The sequence below is a fragment of the Myotis yumanensis genome, unplaced genomic scaffold (assembly GCF_028538775.1).
Source record: "Myotis yumanensis isolate MYYU_CA2020_CCGP unplaced genomic scaffold, mMyoYum1.0.hap1 SCAF_1, whole genome shotgun sequence".
NCBI lineage: Eukaryota > Metazoa > Chordata > Mammalia > Chiroptera > Vespertilionidae > Myotis > Myotis yumanensis.
In genome coordinates, this window is record NW_027223752.1 from 48,284,456 (window position 1) to 48,306,741 (window position 22,286).

Genomic DNA, 22,286 nt, shown 5'->3' on the forward strand with positions numbered 1-22,286 from the left:
CGGTCAGGGCACATGCTTGGGTTGCAGGCTCAATTCCAGTGTGGGGCGAGCAGGAGGCAGCTGATCAATGATTCTCTCTCATCATTGATGTTTCTCTCCCTCCCTCCCTCCCTCCCTGTTCCTCTCTGAAACCAACAAAAATATATATTTTTAAAGATCATGCTAACTGGTTTTAATTTCCAATCATAATACAAATCTAACTACAGCTTCTCCACTAGATTTGATTTTTCCATTCTTCAACTCTTCATAAAAACTATTTTGCTCCTCTGTTTTGAAACCTCCAATAATGCCTCACCCTCTCTTTTACTCCCTCCTCTCTAACCTGTCCTGACTGATGATAGAATTTCACCTTTTCTTTATATTTCTTAATATTCTTCTTTAGCAACAAATCTGTTTTCAGTGAGTTCCAGATTCCTAAATCCATGGAAACCTGACAGGCATCTCAACCTTAACATGTCTAACACAGAACACTCAGTGATACCTGCTCCACAAAGCCATTCATTCCAACACCTTCCCAATCTAAATAAAATTTATGGCATCCACCCAGTTGCTTAAGTCCAAAACCCAAGGTCATTAATTTTTATGGAATTAGTGGGTAATAGGGCTTAATCAGATTAGGATTTTGCCAGGTTATTATGATAGAGGGAAAGAAGGGTGAGAAAGTTAAGGATGTTTCAAGAGAGTGATTACAAATAGCTTGATGGATCATGGAACCCTTACAAGTTAAGCAAGAGTGTGAGGAATTGAGAGGTAATTGGTTGTCATAGGAGAATGCATTGGGTTCGTGAGGAGGAAGAATTGCTGGAATGGGAGGACTAGAGTATAAGTGAGCTGAAAGGATAGAAGGTTATGATCAGGAAGTGCAGTGTTTGAAATCAAGATTCAGATAGGATGTCAAGGAGATCCGGATGTTGAAGTTTGTAAGGATGGTGGCAAGAGAGAGGTGGAGAGGAAGACTGTGAGCCAGGGGCCATGAAGTCTTAACATGAACAAGGAGCTATGACCAAGTTAGTAAATGATAGCTACAAGAGGATGGTGGTTGATAGCCTGCACCCTTTTGCAGTATGGAAGCCCTCAGGGGATATCCGACTGATGACTTAGGGCTGCTTGCCAGCCATCAGCCTGGCTTGGGGCTGAGTGGTGCTCCCCCTGGGGAGCACACTGACCACCAGGGGCAGCTCCTGCGTTGAGCATCTGCCCCCTGGTGGTCAGTGCACATCATAGCAACCGGCCATAGTACCGATTGTTCTGCCATTCAGTTGATTTGCATATTACCCTTTTATTATATAGGATAGGATAGAATAGGATGTTCCCTAATACAAGGCAGTTTTACTTCTTTGAAATGCCCATGCTTTTTTCTTTCTTACGACCTTTGCTTGGAATTCTGCCGCAGTCCCTTACCCCCCACTCCTCCCAGGAAAGTCTCATCAAGTCTCAGCTTAGGTTTACTTCTTTCTGGAAGCTTTCTCCAGTCAACTTTGACTGGGCTCAGAATCCTACTAGGTTGTCTTATATTACCTTGGGAACATTTTTCACACTTTGTTGTATTTACTATTCACTTCTCTGTCTCTCTAAGTGATAAAAGCTCCCTGAAGACAAAAACTATTTTATTTCATTACATGCCTAGTATCAACAACAGTGCCTGGCACATAATAAGTATTCAGTAATATTTGTTGAATGAATGAACCAGTCAAAAATAATGTTCCATAAAGAAATCAAGTATAGAGGTTTTACAGGTTATGAAATAATTGACTGTGTTCTTCTTTTGTGGACAAATGAGCTACTTTGCATTCCTTCAAACCTTATAGGTCTTGTATTGCCACTTTTGTATTGAAGTTCATATTCTTTAATCTGTGGTGTATAATTCTGACTCTGAGTAGTAATCACTAGCCACTAGAGATTGCTTGTTAAATATTTAGACATCTGGATTTTCTCTTGTTATGTTAAAGATTATTTTTAGTGGAAGGGGGCATATTTAAAACTGATGTCCCTGGTTGGCTTCCTGGAAAAGTTTTGTGACTCTAAAACTATGCTAAGAGAAAGTTATTAGGGGATAGGATAAGGGGCCTCATGTGAACAACAGTAAAGTGGAATATAAGAGCTGAAGGGAGGGCGGGGGAAGGGTGAGAGGAAGAAGAAGAGGAGGAGGGGGAGGAGAAGGTGGAGGGAGAGGAGGGAGGGGTGGGGAGAGGAAGAGAAAAAGAAACATTGGATGTGAGATACAAACATCCATTGGTTGCCTTCCTTACCCAGACGGGGAGGAGGGATCAAACTCACAACCCAGGTACGTGCCTTAACCCGGGATCAGTGTGCCTTGACCTGGAATCAATGTGCCTTGACCCAGGATCAATATGCCTTGACCTGGAATCAAACTGGCAACCTTTCAGTGCACAGAACAACGCTATCACCATGGAACCAAACTGGCCACGGCACCGGTTTCATTTTTTTTAACCTTAGTTTTGAAAAACTGCCCTGGCTATTGTGGCTCAGTTAATTGGGCATCGTCCCATGCACCAAAAGATCACCAGTTCATTTCCTGACCAGGCACATGCCTTGGTTGTGGGGCTCATGCAGGAGGTAGCTGATGGATGTTTCTCTCTCTCCCTCCCTCTCCCTCTCCTCCCTTTCTCTCTCTCTCTAAAAATCAGTAAAAACATTTAAAAAAATTATCTTCTGACTTTATGGCTACTAAGATTTAATGTGTATATCTTCTTATTCTTTGTTGAAAATTTGTAGTTAAAATGTATAAACATAAAACTTTCCTTTAATTATTTATCAAATTAAAATTTTCACAGCATGTAGGAAAGTTCATGGCTGATAAAACAGCAACTGGATAGTATTGTTGAAATAGAAATGGCTTAGTTAGAAAGATCAGCATCTTTAATTTTTTTTCTTGGTGCAAGTGGAAACCTAAGGCTAACTTTTTACTGGAAATTTAAAAATCCAAGACAGGAGAGTTTGAGTTAAAATACTTCCACAGTAGAATATTGACTTGAAAATGTTACTTAGGAAATTAAAGAGAACTGCATTGGCAATGAGAATAGAAACAATTAAGTGGAAAGGCTTTTTTATCGATTTATGGTGATATTGATCTTATTGGTTAAACTTTTCCACTCAATAATTTCAGTTCCTGATTAATAAGAGTTAAACAAGAGATTTACTATAGTAAAATACTTTATTAGATTTCTGGGTGTTTAGTATACTCTTATGCACAATATTAGTGTATACCAGTAATCTACGAAAATGGATAGGAATCAGAAATATATTTAGATCGTTTTTGTAGAAGTGCTGTAGTACTTCTATTAGTTCCTTCTGTAAATATAATGCAGGATCTTCAAATTCTTATGGTTTAAAAACAAAAATGCTTGAGACTGTCACATTTAACTTGTTGCAGGGAAATGTTGGGTTTCAAACACCAGTATTACGTATGACTACTTTGGATTTTAGTGTGAAATTGAATATTTAAATACCTGAAAGATCTCTTTAGTACATTGAATCTGTAAAGTCTCTATTTAGAATATCTTTTTTTTCTGAAAGCCTCTTTGCTTTCATTAAAAAAGAGCCTGGTACTGCTTTCTGTTTTAAAAATGCAGCTGGAAAATTACAGAATAAAAACACTTGCCCATCAGTTGTTCACTTGGAAAGAACAGAAATATGTCTTCAAAGTAGAGACTGACATTTACATATTTATTCTATCAATGAGAGTTAGGGTTATGGTATTTTCTTTACTTTTTACTTAATTACATATATTTTGAAAACCTCTGCATGTTGTAGCTGAATTTTATTTTTATTTTTTATTAAATTTTATTGGGGTGACATTGGTCAACATGAATATAGAGATTTCATGTGTGGATTTCTAAATTACAAAATATGTATATAGCACTATGTGCCCACTACCCAAAGTCAAATATTCTGTCACAGCCCGGCCTGTGCCTTCTCGCAGTCTGGGACCCCTCCGGAGATAATGACCTGCTGGCTTAGGCCTGCTCCCGGGTGGCAGAGGGCACGCCCAATCCCTAGGTGCAGACCCTGGTCAGGCTCAGAGCAGGGCCGATTGGGGAGTTGGGGTACCGCCCCATCATGCACAGAGCAGGGCGGATCGGGAGGTTGCGATGCCACCCTCAGTCACGCTCAGGGTAGGGCTGATTGGGGGGTTGGGGCACCGCCCCCGTCACACTCAAGGCAGGGTCGATGGGGAGGTTGCGGTGCCACCCCCAGTCACGCACAGAGCAGGGCCGATCAGGGGATTGGGGAGCTCCCCCCTATCAGGCACAGAGCAGGGCTGATCAGGGGGTTGGGGCACCTTCCCCTGTCATGAACAGCAGGGCGGATAGGGAGGTTGTGGCCCCGCCCCCTGTCACACACAGAGCCGCAGGGCGATCAGGGGGTTTGGGCGCTGCCCCCTGTCACACTGATCCCAGTGCTGGGAGGCATATTACCCTTTTACTATATAGGATAGAGGCCTGGGGGCTGGCTGGTTTGCCCTGAGGGGTGTCCTGGATCAGGGTGGGGGTCCCCACTGGGGTGCCTGGCCAGCCTGGGTGAGGGGATGATGGCTGCTTGCAGCTGGTCACACACTCTTCAGGGTGGGGGTCCCCACTGGGGTGCCTGGCCAGTCTGGGTGAGGGGCTGAGGGCTGCTTTCAGGCTGGTGGTTGTTGACTGAAGATCCCAACCGCTCCTTTTTTTTCTCTTTTTTTAAATTTTATTCTGGGCCAGCTTTAGCTCTGGCTCTAGCTCTGAGGCTTCCGCTGCTGAGGGTTCTATAATCGAAACAATGTATAACTCCAGCTCTGAGATCCTGGCCATTTGTTTAGCTTCTATATTTGTTACAAAGTTTCAAACTGCCGGCTCAGAGGTCGGCAAGGCAGGCGGGGAATGTTGGAGTCTGCAGTCACTGCAGCAAGCAAGCCTCATGTTCGCTTCCAGCTGCCTGGCTGCCGGCCGCCATCTTGGCTGACAGTTAATTTGCATATACTCACTGATTAGCCAATGAAAAGGGTAGCGGTCGTACGCTAATTACCATGTTTCTCTTTTATTAGTGTAGATATGAGTGAACCATATGAGTGAAATCATGTGGTTCTTAGCTTTTTCTGTCTGACTTATTTCTCTTAGCATAATGTTTTCAAGGTCCATCCATGTTGTTGCAAATGGCACTATTTCATCCTTGCTTATGGCTGAGTAGTATTCCATTGTGTATATCAGGGGTCCTCAAACTACGGCCCGCGGGCCACATGCAAATACAAATATTGTATTTGTTCCCGTTTTGGTTTTTTACTTCAAAATAAGATATGTGCAGTGTGCATAGGAATTTGTTCATAGTTTTTTTTAAAAACTATAGTCCCGCCCTCCAACGGTCTGAGGGACAGTGAACTGGCCCCCTGTTTAAAAAGTTTGAGGACCCCTGGTGTATATGTACCACAATATCTTTATCCAGTCCTCTATCACAGAACACTTTGGTTGTTTCCATGTCTTGGCCACCGTGAATAATGCTGCAGTGAACATAGGGGTGCATATATCTTTGAGAATACATGATTTGAGTTTTTTGGGCATACTATACCCAGGAGTGGGGTTGCTGGGTCATATGGTGGCTCAATTCTTAATTTTTTGAGGAATCGCTAGACTGCTTTCCATACTGGTTTGTACCAGTATACATTCCCACTCTCAGTGAATGAGGGTTCCCTTTTTTCCACAACCTCTCCAACACTTGTTATTGCTTGTCTTGTTGATAATGGCAACTCCTAATAGGTGTAAGGTGGTATATCGTTTTAATTTGCATTTTCCTAATTGCCAGGGAAGTTGAACATCTTTTCATGTATCTATTGGCTGTTCGTATGTCTTCTTGGAAGAGGTGTATTTCAGGTCTTCTGCCCATTTTTTGATTGAGTTGTTTGGTGTTGAGTTTTATGAGTTCTTTATATATTTTGGAAATTAACATTGTTTGCGGGTAGTTTTTATCGCGCGCTAACAGGTGGCGCGGGCCATTTTTGCTATTTTTTTGTGCAAATGGCAACGTTCAGTAAAATTACGATAACTTTAGTTTACATATTTATATGTTACCCGCATTCTACCCCTAGTCTATAAAAAACGTATTAATACGTGTCCCACGCTCTACTACACTGGTAGAACGTATAAATACGTAAAACGTATAAATACGTTTCCCGCATACAATGTGTTAAACCTTTGTCAGAGTTACTATTTGCAAGTATCATCTACCATCTGGTTGGCTGCCTATTTGTTTTGTTATCCTTTTCTTTTGTAGTGTAGAAGCTCTTCAGTTTGAAATAGGTCCCATTCATTTATTTTTTTTACCTTTACCTCCCTTGCCTTTGGGGTCAAGTCCATAAAATGTTCTTTACCACTCAGGTCCATAAGTTTGGTACCTATATTTTCTTCTATGTAACTTATAGGTTCGGATCTTATATTTAGGTCTTCAATCCATTTTGAATTAATTTTTATACATGGGGACAAACCGTAATCCAGTTTTATTTGTTTGCATGTGGTTTTCCAGTTTTTCCAGCACCATTAATTGAAGAGACTATCCACCATCTTTATTTTATATAGTTCTGTGATTGTTGTTCAAATCCTCCAATGGTATGTTTCTTTCTGAACCCATCAGAAACTCTAAAAAAATAAGTAAAGGTGTCTTTGGTCCTTGCAATATTTTGGTTCAAATACATTGAAACAATGTATTTGTGTTGATTCTAATTTGTGTTGACTTGAATGAGTCTGAAAGTGTATACTTAAAATAATTTTATATGTTATTTTAAAAATAATTAATAGACTTAATTTTTAGTACAGTATTAGATTTACAGAATAATTGAGCAAAGAGTACATAGAGTTATATGCATCCACACCTCCCCCACCCACCCACACACATTTTCTCCTTTTATTAATATCTTGTATGAGTGGTACATTTATTATAATTATTGAACCAATATTGATATTATTATAGTCCATAGTTTACATTAAGGTTCACTCTTTGTGGTGTACAGTTCTATGGATTTTGACAGAGATATAATGACATGTATCCACCATTAAGTTTCATACAGAATAGTTTCAGCATGCTAAAAATTCCCTGTGCTTCACCTGTTCATCACTCTCCACTCCCTGGCAGCCATTGTTCTTTTTACTCTTTCTACAGTTACGTCTTTTCCAGAATGTCATATAGTTGGAATCGTACTGTGTGGCCTTCTCAGACTGGCTTCTTTAACTTAACAGTATACATTTAAGATTTCTCCGTATCTTTTGATGGTTTGATGGCTCAGTTATTTTTATTACTGAATAATATTTCAATGTATGGATGTACAGCTTATCCATTTACCTATTAGAGGACATCTTGATTGCTCCAGTATTGGCAAGTATGAATAAAGCCTGCTATAAACATTGTTGTGCAGGTTTTTGTGTGGACATAGGTCTTTAACTTAATTGGGTAAATGCCTAGAAGTGGGGAATTGCTGCATCATATGGTAACAGTAGCTTTGTAAGAAGCTATCAAACTGTCAGTGTATGTGTTTTTAAGAGTTGATGTTTGGAAGAATATACTCTAAATTATTCATAGGAGTTAACTCTGGGATGAGATTAGGAGGGAGGGGGATTATAATCTTTTATTTATATTATTTGAGTTTTTAAAAACAATGTTTTGTAGTATTTTTTATGAATACATTTTTCTCCAAATGCTTTATTTAATTATTAGTAATAAAAATGGAAAATAAATCAACATAAATGAAAACTAGTAGATCATTTAAAACAGTATATGATCAGTTTCATAGCACTTCTAAGTTGTAGAGGATATTAATATTTTATTCTTATTTTTTAAGTAAAGAGAATAATAACCTTCCTACAATCATAATTGTGCATTCAACAAATTAATAGAGCATCTACCTCATAGACCTTCAAAGAATCATGGTGAAGGCCTGGGGTGAGAGAGGGGTGCCAGGTGGGGAACATGGGTCAATGGGGAAATAAGAGGGACATCTGTAATACTTTCAACAATAAAGATTAAAAAAAAAAAATAATTTCTCCTAGAGTTAAGAAGAGAACACACTTAATCTAGCCTTGGGATATTAGGCAAGACTCCCTAGAAGAGGTGATACCTAAATTGCGTTCTGAAATATAATCTAGATTAACTGGGCTAAAGGGGCAGGGAAGAGGGCAGGGGAAGTGAATATACCAAAAGGAGGACAGTGTTTTCAAAACAGGTCATTTGCTTCTGATTAATCTGACTGAAACTGGAATTAATTGTTCCAAACTCTCAGAGAAGCTTATTAGATCTTTTAATGTTATTAGCACTTGTTTGATAATCTGTAATTGAAAAGTATAGACTCATATTTTCTTTTGGTTTCCAGTGACAGGCAAAGTATATTGCTCGAATGCCTGTTATGCTTAGAAAATTATTTAATTGCATTTCCACATACGGGGTGCCCTAGGTGCAGTGAAAATGAGCACCCATATTAGTGATGACAGTATAATGGTGCAACCCTTTTAAGCTACTAGTCTTTAACAGTATGTGTTAATGGCCTTTTAAATGTTCATATTCATACCCTTTGACCTAGTAATTTCATACTTTAGAATCTGAAAGAAATAATTTTAAAAAATGAAAAGACTGTAACATCCTTTATGTCTAGCAGTAAAGGAAAACGTTTATATGGACTATTATATAGCCATTTAAAATTATGTATAGCATGGAGAAAGTACATAACTTTAAAAACAATAAAAATTTGTGCTTACAGTAGAACTTGACAGATTTAACATCCAAGGTTGGTGAAAATATACATTCACATAATTTATTTTAGAGCAGTATGGCGATATATCCCTTTTAAATCCACGTACCTTTTTACCTAACAATTATTCTTGTACTGATAAATTACTATATGCTAAAATATTTGCAGTGTGATTATTTGAAGCACTAATTATAATAAGTCTGTCTCTAATATTTTAAGTGGTAGTTTTTCTTCTAGGAATTAGTCTGAAGAAAATAAAGCTGTGGATAGGTATAAATCTAAGATATATTTATCCCTCTGTTTATAATTACAAGATAATATTAAAATCCTAAATGTCCAACAATAACATATTAATTAAATTATATGTTCCATTAATGGAAAATTAGGCAGTATTGCAAATCATGTTTAGAAGGCTGATGACATCATCCTCTTCTACAACATATATATATCCTCATGCATTAAATATATCATATATTCCATTAATGGAAAATTAAGCAGCATTGCAAAGCATGTTGTAGAAGATTGTGATGACATCATTGTCTTCTGCAACACATACACACTGTCATGCACACATGCACATATGCATGCACACACGGACCAGAAAAAGAAACACATACACTAAATGCTTTTTTTGTGTTTTTTTTTATATTTTATTGATTTTTTACCAAGAGGAAGGAAGAGAGATAGAGAGTTAGAAACATCGATGAGAGAGAAACATCGATCAGCCGCCTCCTGCACACCTCCTACTGGGGATGTGCCCACAACCAAGGTACATGCCCTTGACCGGGATCGAACCTGGGACTTTTCAGTCCGCAGGCCGATGCTCTACCCACTGAGCCAAAGCGGTTTCGGCTAAATGTTAACTTTTAAACTTTTCCCCTCCAAATTGTAAGATACAGATGATTTGTGTGTGTGTTTGATTTTAATCCTCCCCTGAGGGTATGTTTTTATTGTCTTTGGAGGAGGAAGGGAGGGTGGGAGGGAGGGAGGGAGGGAGGGAGGGAGAGAGAAAGAGAAAGAAACATCCATCACTTGCCTCCTGTATACACCCGACCTGGGAACAAACCCACAACCTAGTATGTGTCCTGACCAGAAATCAACTCTGCAACCTTTTGGTACACAGGGTGAGGCTCCAACAAACTTAGCCATCCAGCCAGGGATTTATTTTTATTTATTTTATTTTTATTTTCCTTTAATGACCTGTGACTATATTTATCAAATATATAACAACCATGAGTATTTTTCCTTGCTTTTCTTTTTTTAAGTTAACTTTAAGAATTTTTAAAAATATATTTTTATTGATTTCAGAGAGGAAGGGAGAGGAAGAGTGATATAGAAACATCAGTGATGAGAGAAAATCATTGATTGGCTGCCTTTTGCACGCCTTTTACTGGAGATGGTGCATATGCCCTAACTGGGAATCAAACCATGACCTCCTGGTTCATAAGTCAACACTCAATCACTGAGACACGCCCCAGTGGACTAAGTTAAATTTATTGAAGTAACATTTTGTTACCAGTGTTGGGGTTCTTGGGTTCCCCAAGATAGAAATCGAGAGGAAGCCCCAGAGAATTTTCCAGACATATTTTATTAAGCTTATGCTGGAGCACAAGAGAGGCAGCACAGAGGGAAAAAAAGGTCCTCTGAACTGGCTTAGGGGCTGGCTCTGCTTAGCTGTTTATAAGTTGGGGGCAAAGCAGACTTGTGTGAAAAGGTAGACTTAAAAAAAAAAAGCGGCCTTGGGAATTTTCTGTGTCAGGGTATGAAAAGCAAAAGTTTAGAAGGGGGAAATAAGACATTTCGGTAGGGAGTGGAGGAATGGTTGCATTCTTGTGGTGGGCCTATTTGTGTGTTTTTTTCTGGACATCAGGAAGCCTTGGAATCCCAGCGAGGGGCCATGGGGTAATGGCAGGTCTGTGGGGTTTTTTGGTGTGGTGTCCTTGGGATCTCAGGCCCAGGTCCCTATGCTCCTCACATTGGTTAATGACAATATGTAAATTTCAGGTGTACAACATTATAATTCAACATCTGTATACTCTATTGCATGCTCACCACCCAAAGTCCAGTTTCCTCATGAGTATTTTTTTTAATTAAGAAAAATATTGGGGAATGGGGTTGGTGAAGAAGAGGACATCTGTAATACTTTCAACAGTAAAGATAAAAATACAAAATAGAAAAATATTAACTCAAGTATAAAGAAAAGACTTGGAGGAAGTACACCGTTTTAAATAGTAATTGTTTTTAAGTGATGGGAGTAAAGGTAATATTTTGTATATTTTCCTTTAATGGAAAAATTAGTATACTCATTAAAATTTTTTTTTTTAGCTTTATTAAAAGCATGATTGATAAGCAACAGTTAATATAATACAAGTAACTTTTATATAGTTAACAAACTTTTAAAACATTTTATTTTCATTTTAGGCCAGAAATATACATACGGGAGAGTTGGCTGCAGTAAAAATTATCAAATTGGAGCCTGGTATGTATTAAAACACTCATGACAATTTTTTAATACTTTTCTGGTGCCATTCACAAATATAGAACTTAAAAGCATTTTCCATATTTTCTTGTTTCCCTTCTTCCAAAAGAAATGCTTATATATTGTCAGGGCAATTAGGATGTCTCAAATATGGCTACATTAAATTGCATTGGAGGTTATTAGTTAAAGACAAGTTTGATGTAGTAGTTTTGTTACTAAATAAAAGTTCAAATGTGCACATTCAAAAATTGGAAGACACATTGACAATGTTAAAGTAATTGTCTTCTAAGTTATAGTGAAATAATTGAGCTTCGGTATTAACTTCTATGAGAATTTGATTAGGAAAATATTCATTGATTTGGGGGGATATTTAGTAATATTTGGCATAATGATATTTTATATATTAGCTGTTGTTTGGCTGATTGATTTAGGTTTAATAATTCAGTCTTAGACTAATGCTTATTTTTTTTAATACTTTTTTTCTGTCAGAAGGCTGTTTGTTTTAAAACATACTGAGTGATTTGCTTTGAAAACAAAAGTACTATATAAGACCTGAAACAATTTTATTATTTTGATATCCTCAAAGTTTTCTTTTCTTAGTAATGGGATCTTTAAAAAAAGTATTCAATTGGTATTGTGCCCAGGTATACCACAAAAATTAGAAAATTCAGAAATGTGTAGAGAAGAAAATAAAAATAATCCATTTGTCACCCAGAGACAACTATTATTGCCTTTTAGTGTATTTCCTCTTATTTTCCTCCTGTGTATACATGTAAACATTTTACAGTATAAACTACATGTACTATATGCTGTTCTTCACCTACATTACATAAAGGACATTACATAATTTTTACATAGGTCAGTAAATATTCTTTTTTTTTTAATTGAGTTATAAGTGACATACAACAAACATTATGTTAGTTTCAGGTGTATAGCATAATGATTCAATATTTGTCTATATTGTGAAAGGATCACAATAAGTCTAGTTAATATCTGTCACCATACATAGTTACTTTTTTTTTTTCCTGTCATGAGAACTTTTAAGATTTGCTCTCTTGCCTGGCTGGCATGGCTTGGTGGTTGAGCATCGACCTATGAACCAGGAGATTGGAGATTGGAGTTTGGTTCCCGGTCACAGCACATGCCCGGGTTGCGGGCTTGATCCCCAGTGGGGCCCATGCAGGAGGTGGCCAATCAATGATCCTTTCTCACCATTGATGTTTCTGTCTCTCCCTCTTCCTCTCCTCTCTGAAATCAATACAGATATATTTTTTTAAGATTTTATTCTCTTATCAACTTTCAAATATGCAATATAATATTATTAACTACTAGAGGCTCGGTGCATGAATTCGTGCACAGGTGGGGTCCCTCCACCTGGCTGGTGATCGGGGCTGATCGGGGCCTTCTCGCCCAGGCCCAATTGGGGCTAATTGGGGCGGCCGGCCGCGGGGAGGGACCACGGGAGGTTGGCTGGCCAGGGGGAGGGACTGCGGGAGGTTGGCCGGCCACAGGAGGTTGGCTGTGGGAGTGCACTGACCTCCAGGGGACAGCTTCTGCATTGAACGTCTGCCCCCTGGTGCTCAGTGTGCGTCATAGTGACCGGTTGACCAGCCGTTTGGTCGTTCAGCTGCTTAGGCTTTTATATATGTAGATAGTCACCATGCTGTACATTATATCCCATGACTTACTTATTTTATAGCTGGAAGTTCCTACCTTTTGTATTATTTCACTCATTTTGCCCAACCATTCACCTCCTATCTGTTCTCTGTATCCATGAGCTTGTTTTTTAAAAGATTCCACACATAAGTGAGATCTGTTATACTAGTACTTATAATGCCCTCAAGATCCATCCATATTGTCAAAATTAAAAGTTTCTAATGAGAGCAGTAGTAGCTTTTTTTTCCTCCAAGTTTTTTTTTTTTTTTTTTTTTTTTACTGTGGTAAAATAAACATTACATAAAATTTACCATCTAAACCTTTTTTTTTTTTTAATCCTCATCCAAGGATTTTTTTCCCATTGATCTTTAGAGAGTGAGTGGAAGGGAGGGAGGAGGGGGAAAGAGAGAGAAACATCTATGGGAGAGAAACACATTGACTGGTTGCCTCCCACATGCCCTGACCAGGGCCAGAGATCAAACCTGCAACCGAGGTACATGCTCTTGACTGGGAATCAAACCCAAGACCCTTTGGTCTGTGGGCCAATGCTCTAACCATTGAGAAAACTGGCCAGGGCTAAACCATGTTTAAGTATACAGTTTAGTTTGGTCTAAATTACATTGACAATGTGCTACCATCACCACCATCCAACTCCTGAACTCTTTTCATTTGAAACTCTATAGCCAGTTACCAGTAACTTCCCATTCCCCTCTTCCCCCCAGCCCCTGTTGTCAACCACCATTCTATTTTCTGTCTCTGATGTTGACTACTTTAGGTACTTCATATACAATATTTGTCTTTCTGTTACTGGTTTATTTCACTTACCATAATGTCCTCAAGCTTCATCCATGTTGCCACATCAGTTTCCTTTCTTTTTAGGACTGAATAATGTTCCATTGTGTATATATATGCCACATTTTACTTATCCAGTCATCTGTTCGACACTTGGGTTGCTTTCAACTTTAGCTATTGTGAATAATATTGCTATGAACATAAGCTATAAGTATTTCTTTGAGACCCTGCTTTCAGTCTTTTGAGTATATACCAGAAGTGGAATTGCTAGATCATATGATATTTCTATTTTTAATTTTTTAGGGACCGCCATACTATTTTCCACAGTGCCTGTGCAATTTTACATTCCTTCCAACAGTGCACAAGGGTTTCAGTTTCTCTATATTCTTGCCAACAGTTATTTTTCTATTTTGGTTTGTTTGTTATAGCAGCAATCTTAATGGGTGAGAATAGATGGTGTGTAGTTTTTATTTGTATTTCCTAATAATTAGTAATGTTGGTATCTTTTCATGTGCTTATTGGTCATTTGTATATCTGCTTTGGAGAAGTATTTATTATAAGTCCTTTTCTTAATCTGGTTGTTTTTTGGTGGTGTTCTGTATATAGTCTAGATCAGTGGTTCTCAACCTTCCTAATGCCGCAACCCTTTAATACAGTTCCTCATGTTGTGGTGACCCCCAACCATAAAATCATTTTCGTTGCTACTTCATAACTGTAATTTTGCTACTGTTACGGATCATAATGTAAATATCTGATATGCAGGATGTATTTTCATTGTTACAAATTGAACATAATTAAAGCATAGTGATTAATCACAAAAACAATATGTAATCATATATGTGGTTTGCGATGGTCTTAGGCGACCCCTGTGAAAGGGTCGTTCGACCCCCAAAGGGGTCAGGACACACAGGTTGAGAACCACTGCTCTAGATGTTAATCTCACCAGATTTGTGATTTACAAATATTTTCTCCTATTATTTGGGTTGCCTTTTTACTGTGTGATTGTGTCTTTTGATGCCCTAAATTTTAAAAATTTCATAAAGTCCCAATTTTTAAATTATTCTTTTGTTGCTATACCTTTGGTGTCATTCCCAAGAAATTATTGCTAAATTTAAATTTAATATCATGAAGCTATTGCCTATGTTTTAAGAGTTTTATAGTTTTAGGTCTTACATTTAATTTAAGTCTTTGATTCATTTTGAGTTAATTTTGTATGTGGTGTTAGATAAGGGTCCAACTTCATTCTTTTGCTGATGTATATCCAGTTTTAAGATTCTCCTCTGAATGGTCTTAGCACCCTTGTCAAAAATAATTTAAGTATTATTTCTGGGCTTTCTATTCCATTGGTCTGTATGTCTTTCTTTATGCTAATATCACACTATTTTGATACCGTAGCTTTGTAGTAAGTTCTCAAATCAGGAAATGCAAGTCATCCAGCTTTATTCTTTTTCAAGATTGTTTTGGCTATTTTGGGGTCTCTTGAGAGTCCATATAAACTTTAGGATGTGTTTTTCTCGTTCTGCAAAAAATGTTATTGAGATGAGAAGTAGTAATTTTTGACCAGTAGGTATATAGTTGATGATCTGTTTGTTTGCTGCTTCATAAACCTAGACATGTAGAGTAAATTGTGTGACCAGTAATTATGCCAACAGTTTCTTAATTTTAGCAGTTAAAATAGTTTTGCTTTTCAAATACAATATTTTGACTATTATGTATGACTAGAGGCCCGGTGCATGAAAGTCGTGCATGGGGGAGGGTCCCCTCAGCCCAGCCTGCACCCTCTCGCAATCTACCCTCGGACATCCCTCTCACAATCTGGGACACTGCATGCACCAGTGACCATACTTTTCATATACGTGAAAGGCATCTTGCTGTTGTATGGGCAGCTACATTTTTTTTGCCCTGATTATAAAAAGTAGTACATAACATGATCCTTCTGAGGCAGTAGTATCATTTCCCCCATCTTATGGGTGGAAAACCTGAAGCAGAGAGAAGTTAAGTAATTGGCTTTGTCACACAGTTATAAGTGTCAGAATCAGGGCTGACCACAAAATGTACAAGCCAGAGTCCATGCATGTCATCGCTGCATCATCCTGTTTTTTCAGTGTTAGAGTAGCCTTGCCAGGTTTTAATTTTTAAATCTAAAATACTGTTCCCAATATATAGGGCAGGGTCCCTAGGCCTGGCTGGCTATCAGGGCCAATCTGTGGGACAACCGGTGGAGCAGTTGGGGGGCCCTTGCTGGCATCTGCCTCAGCTGGCAGCCTGGCGATGCCCGTTCACCGGTCCTGGCCTGGGGCAGCTCCCATGTTGAGCATCTGCCCCCTGGTGGTCAGTGTGCATCATTGCGACCAATCGACTGGTCACTTAGGCTCTTAGATATATAGACTAGCGCAGGGGTCCTCAAACTACGGCCCGTGGGCCACATGCAAATACAAATATTGTATTTGTTCCCGTTTTTTTAAAAATATATTTTATTGATTTTTTTACAGAGAGGAAGGGAGAGAGATAGAGAGTTAGAAACATCGATGAGAGAGAAACATCGATCAGCTGCCTCCTGCACATCTCCCACTGGGGATGTGCCCGCAACCCAGGTACATGCCCTTAACCGGAATCGAACCTGGGACCTTTCAGTCCGCAGGCCGACGCTCTATCCACTGAGCCAAACTGGTTTCGGCCCGTTTTGTTTTTTTACTTCAAAATAAGATATGTGCAGTGTGCATAGGAATTTGTTCATAGTTTTTTTTTAAACTATAGTCCGGCCCTCCAACGGTCTGAGGGACAGTGAACTGGTCCCCTGTTTAAAAAGTTTGAGGACCCCTGGACTAGAGGCCTGGTGCATGAAATTTCATGCACTGACGAGGGGAGTCCCTCAGCCTGGCCTGCACCCTCTTGCAGTCCGGGACCCATCACTCCTTACCACCCGCCTGAGAGCACACTGACCACCAGGAGGAAGCTCCTGCGTTGAGTATCTGCCCCCTGGTGGCCAGTGCGTGTCATAGCAACCGGTCATTCTGCCATTTGGTCTATTTGCATATTAGGATTTTATTATATACTAGAGGCCCGGTGCACAAAATTCGTGCACTGGGGGGGGGGGCCCTCCCTCAGCCTGGCCTGTGACCTCTCACAGTGTGGGAGCCCCAAAATCGATTGCCCCAAAGAGGTAGGCCCCACCCACCCATAAGGGGTTCCTTGATGGATTGCCCCAAAGAGGTAGGCTGGAGCCACGGGCCCACCTCCGCGCCGCACAGACAGCGTCAAGCCCTTGTCCACTCACATGTACACGCAGCCCCGCCCACCCGCGCATGCCCACTGCGCACGCAGCTTCCTGGTGATCGCTTGTTGTGGTGTGAGGGCATCATGGAGTGAGGGCGTGACGAACACATAGGCTTTTATTAATAGTATAGAAGATATATATATATATATATAAGATAGGTTAGCTGTTGATGGGATGGATCATGTAAGTGTTAGGGATAATATAATTTGTGTGTGTGTGTGTGTGTGTGTGTGTGTATCCTATATAATAAAAGGGTAATATGCAAATTGACTGAAAGGCAGAACGACTGGTCGCTATTACACACACTGACCACCAGGGGGCAGACACTCAATGCAGGAGCTGCCCCCTGATAGTCAGTGCGCTCCCACAAGGGGAGTGCTGCTCAACCCGAGGCCTGGTTCACAGCTGGCGAGCACAGCAACCGTGGCAGGAGCCTCTCCCACCTCTCCGGCAGTGTTAAGGATGTCCGACTGATCGGACATCCCCTGAGGGCTCCCAGATTGTGAGAGGGTGCAGGCCGGGCTGAGAGACCGCTTCCCCACCCACTGAGTGCACGAATTTCGTGCACCGGGCCTCTAGAGTGTGTGTGTATATATATATATAAATATATACACACACACACACACACACATACATGATAGGTTAGCTGTTGATGGGATGGATCATGTAAGTGTTAGGGATAATATAATTTGAATCCACAAATTGATCTTCCCAAACCTGCTTTTCCTAGATCAGTCTTCCCCATTTTGCTAGGCAGTTAGCCAAGCCATTGCCTTGATTTCTCTCTTTTGTTTGCACTCCAGGGTCAGTCTGTCAGCAAGTTCCTTCAACTCCACTTCCAAAACATATCCTGAATCCAACTACTTCTCATTATTACCATCTCCACTCTCTTGGCCTCCCCGTTTCCTCTCCCACACTTCCCATCTACCACCACCTAGTTTCCATAAAACTACCAGAGTGGTCTTTTTAAAACACAAATTTTTGTGCTCTCCTGCTTTAAAACATTTGTGGTGTTTCCAAATCCACTTAGAATAATATTCAGACTTTGAACCTTGCTTATAAAACCCTATATGAGCTGCCCTGTCTACTATTCTGAGCTCATCATGTATCGTTTCCACTTCCTTACTCTGCCTCTGCTTTCTTTTTATTGGAACAGCCTAGTTGATTGGAGTGTTGTCCCACACACCAAAAGGTTGCGGATTTCATCCCCAATCAAGGCAACTGATGGATGTTTCTCTTACATGGATGTTTCTATCTTTCTAAAAATACCAATAAAAACATCCTCGGGTGAGGATTAAAATTAAACAAAACAGTCCAAGATTAAACTAGGTCTTCTATTCTACTTGAAGTACTACTTTTCATGATCTTTGCTCAGGAGATTCTTGGTCATTCAGATTTCAATTTAAATGTTGTGTCCTCAGAGAGACCCATTTCTGACTACCTAATTTAAAGTAGACACCCAGGCGCTGGTTATTTTAGTTCTCTGCATAGGACATGTGACTGCTTGATACTTATTTATTTATATATATTTGTTTGTTTAAGGTCAGTCTCTCCTACAGTGTAAGATCCATGAGAATAGTGATCTGTCTTCACTGCCATATTTCAACACCTGGAACAGTATATTCTTTGTACAGATGAATATTATAATTGTCTTTCTGTTGTCTTTGTATAAGAATGACAAATTAATATCTATATAATTACTGTATTATACATTCTTTTCCCACAATCAAAAAACCTATAGACATTTTCTCCCTTGAATACTGTTAGAGAAAATTGTAAGGCCAGCCTGATATTTTTCTTCTTACAGGTAGGTGACTTGTTGCTTCTGCCTGATTGATTGTGGCACCAAGTGCTGCCTGCATATCTTCTCTAAGCTCTGATGTGCAGAAAATACAGCCTTAATCTTTATTATACCTTTAGATTTTTATTCTTGGTTAGTAGTGATTTTAATTTTAAAAATTAGTCACCTGAGAAATAAAATGCCAGGTTCTAAATTAGTTTAAGTATATATTCTTTTCTTTTTAGAAAACAGTTTCATTTATTTTCATCATCTGTGCTTTAGAATTGAGGAATTGATCTTCTGTTTGTGATGGTGATTTTATTTATTTGGGTTGTTTCATTACTTTTTTTGATATATTTTTATTGATTTCAGAGAGGAAGGGAGAGGGAGAGAGAAATATCAATGATGAGAGATAATCATCGATTGGCTGCCTCCTGCACACGCCACACTGGGGATCGAGCCTGCAACCTGGGCATGTGCCCTTGACCGGAATCAAACCTGGGACCCTTCAGTCTGCAGGCTGACGCTCTATCCACTGAGCCAAACCAGCTAGGGTATTACATTTTAATTGTGGAGTTTTTTTTCCTTTTGTCTCTTGCCTTTAAAAGAAATGTTTTCTGTATGACCATAGATTTTTACAGCATGGTGTTTTAGCATTTTCAGTAAAGCCAGAGTAGATGGTGTTTTTCACATTTCACAATAGACCTAAGGGAATGTTTAGATAAAAAATCTGATGGTATGCTAAAGAATTATTTCATCATTCAGTTCAGATATGCCAGATAATTCTGGAGATAGCTGTATTTCAGAAATGAATTCAGCTTTTTAAAAAATTGCACTTAAGCCAGTACATTACAAAAGTGCTTCCTTATATTGATTTAACAGATGAGCTGGTTTAGAATTGTTTTTAGACATGAAAAGATAATTATTTGCCAGTATGACTTACAAAAAGCCTTATGTCTGATTCATTATAAACAAAACTTTTTTTTTAAGTAAATGAAATTGCAGCTATAAACTCAATAATACTTTTCACTCCAGTTAAAAATAATTAAAGTTTATAGTAATTTTAGAGCCTTGAATTTTATTACTGATTTACTGACTTAACCCCTGGCAATTTACATTTATATTATATTTAAAATTTTACTGAAAATTTGCCTTTGATGCTTTTCCTAATACTCATAAAAATTCTAAAGTGAACATTAGCGTTAACAATAAAAATAAATTGGCACAGAGAGTTGGTTTTTTAATTAGTCACAAAAACAATTGAAAAAGATAAGTCAGCATTCCTTCCTAGGTCCTCATGTTTTTCTTATTCTTTTTATACACAGACAAATGATTATTTTTTAAAAAATATATTTTATTGATTTTTTACAGAGAGGCAGGGAGTGGAATAGAGAGTTAGAAATATCGATGAGAAACATCGATCAGCTGCCTCCTGCACGCCCCCTACTTGGGATGTGCCCGCAACCAAGGTACATGCCCTTGACCAGAATCGAACCTGGGACCCTTCAGTCTGCAGGCCGACTCTCTATCCACTGAGCCAAACTGGTTAGGGCCAAATGATTATTTCTAAGAATGATTTAACCATTTCTGTATTACATTTTAATAGTAGCTGCTTATTAAATATGATACCATCTTACAGATAAAGTTTGACATACCAGTGATTAGTATTGAAAGTAAATAATGTATATTAGTGATACTGTTTTGATTTTTAGTTGCATTTTTCCATCTCTTTGTTCAGGCATCAGAACTACCCCAGAATAGGAGGCAGGTATTATGATGATGTTTATGACCATGTTTTCCTGTCCTTGTCTGAATTTCAGCTAGACCTCTAACTCAATTTACAGATGTTCATTTGCTCAAACAAGTTTGTAGTTAGTAGCAGCCAATAGCCAGAACAGGAGCAAGATTCTTAGGACAGTTAATCATCAGAATCCTACTTTCCCTTCCCCTCTCTCCTCTCTTCTAATTATCCTTCTTTTATGGTGAAACTATATGATAATATTTTAAAGTTATGCAAATTATAGTTTGTTGAAAACTGTAAGTCTTACTTACAGGGATGGGATTTAGTAAAATTACCACCCAGAGTCATTAATGCAGTATACTTTTGCTTGCTTGTTTTTTTAAATGCTAAATTGAAGTAATGAAATAGTTCAGTATGTTTAAATAAAATAACAGTTTTTAAAAAATAAGTAAGAATCTTTAAGTATCTTTTAATAGATGTTTAAAACGTTTCTCACTTTTGTCTTGTTTCCTGGATAAGCACAGAAAGAACAAATTTTTAAAAAGTCAATGTCTATAAAGATTTAAACAGCTGTTAGTTTGCCTTGTTAATGTTCTTCAAAGAAATTCCAAAGTAAGGGCTTTGGCCAAATGGGACAAATGTCAGCTATCCTAGTTAAGTGTTACGTTCTTGCTATTCACTATTTGCTCTTATTTTCAAATCTAATAATTTCAATTTTTAAAAATAATCTGTAGAGTAAAACATTAGTATACTATCTTCAGTATTTGGAAAGCTCAAGCCTGAATTGGTGGAAAATGTTAATTTGAGGTCACAAAAGCCCCCAAATATGTTCTTTTACATAATAGATATAGAAAACTAATACGGTTAGATATTTCCTGCTATTTAAATAGGTAAAAGTCACTTACTTCTAGGGTACTCTTTTTCAGTTAGATTCCAGTTTGTTTTTGAACACAAGATAAAGTTGAAATGTAAATATTTTCTGTTACTAATAAAAAAGGTGAACTACAATGCCAGGTTCTAAATTGGTGAATTTAAAATGGATAGGATTTTTCTCTTTAGTTGAATTTTCAGAGTCTAAGATTGACATCCCAAAGAAATTGTTTTGTTAGAATTGACTGTCCTATTTATTTGCATTCTTCATTCATTTTGCTCAATTGAAAAATTATTCTTTTTCAGTATTGCTTTGGCTATTTGGAGTATATCCTTCCATTTGTTTGTATTGTCTTTGATTTTTTTCTTCAGTGTCTGAGAGTTTTCTGAGTACAGGTCTTTTATTTCCTTAGTTAAATTTATTCCTAGGCAATTTTTAATTTTGATGGAATTGTTTTCTTAATTTTTTCTGATTGTTCGTTACTGGTATATAAAAATGTATTCTTTTTATACACAGACAAATGATTATTTCTAAAAATGATTAACCATTTCTGTAGCTCAGAATGCAATCGATTTCTTTATTAATTTTACATCCTGCTACTTTACCAAATTTATTTATTAGTTCTAATGCTTTTTGGAGGAGTCTTTAGGGTTTTCTTTAATTGTACTTTGTCATCTGCAAACAACAACAATAAATATTGCTTGTCTTGAATTGGAATCGCACTGTGTGTGTTGCTTTAAAAACCTCGGGTTTTTTTGCCCTGGCCAGTGTTGCGCATCGGCCTGTGCACCCAAGGGTGTCCAGGGCTGGGGTGTGTTCAAGAGGCAGCCAGTCTATTTGTCTCTCTCTCTCTCTCTCCTTTACCCTTTCCCCCTTTTCCTCTTCCTCCCTCCCTCCCTTCCACTCTCTCCAAAAATCAATGGGAAAAATATCCTCTGGTGGGGATTAGCAAAAACAAACAAAAACTC

The 22,286-nt window shown here is 38.3% G+C and overlaps 1 protein-coding gene across 1 annotated transcript in view; it reads left to right on the forward strand.

Annotated features, from left to right (window-relative positions):
- The window catches only part of MAP4K5 (mitogen-activated protein kinase kinase kinase kinase 5), a 106,704-nt gene that overhangs the window by 6,781 nt on the left and 77,637 nt on the right, over positions 1 to 22,286 (forward strand). Inside the window, exon 3 of the mRNA XM_070419958.1 lies at positions 11,144 to 11,201. Coding sequence (XP_070276059.1) covers positions 11,144 to 11,201 — 58 coding nt within the window. The remainder of the gene's footprint in view (positions 1 to 11,143; positions 11,202 to 22,286) is intronic.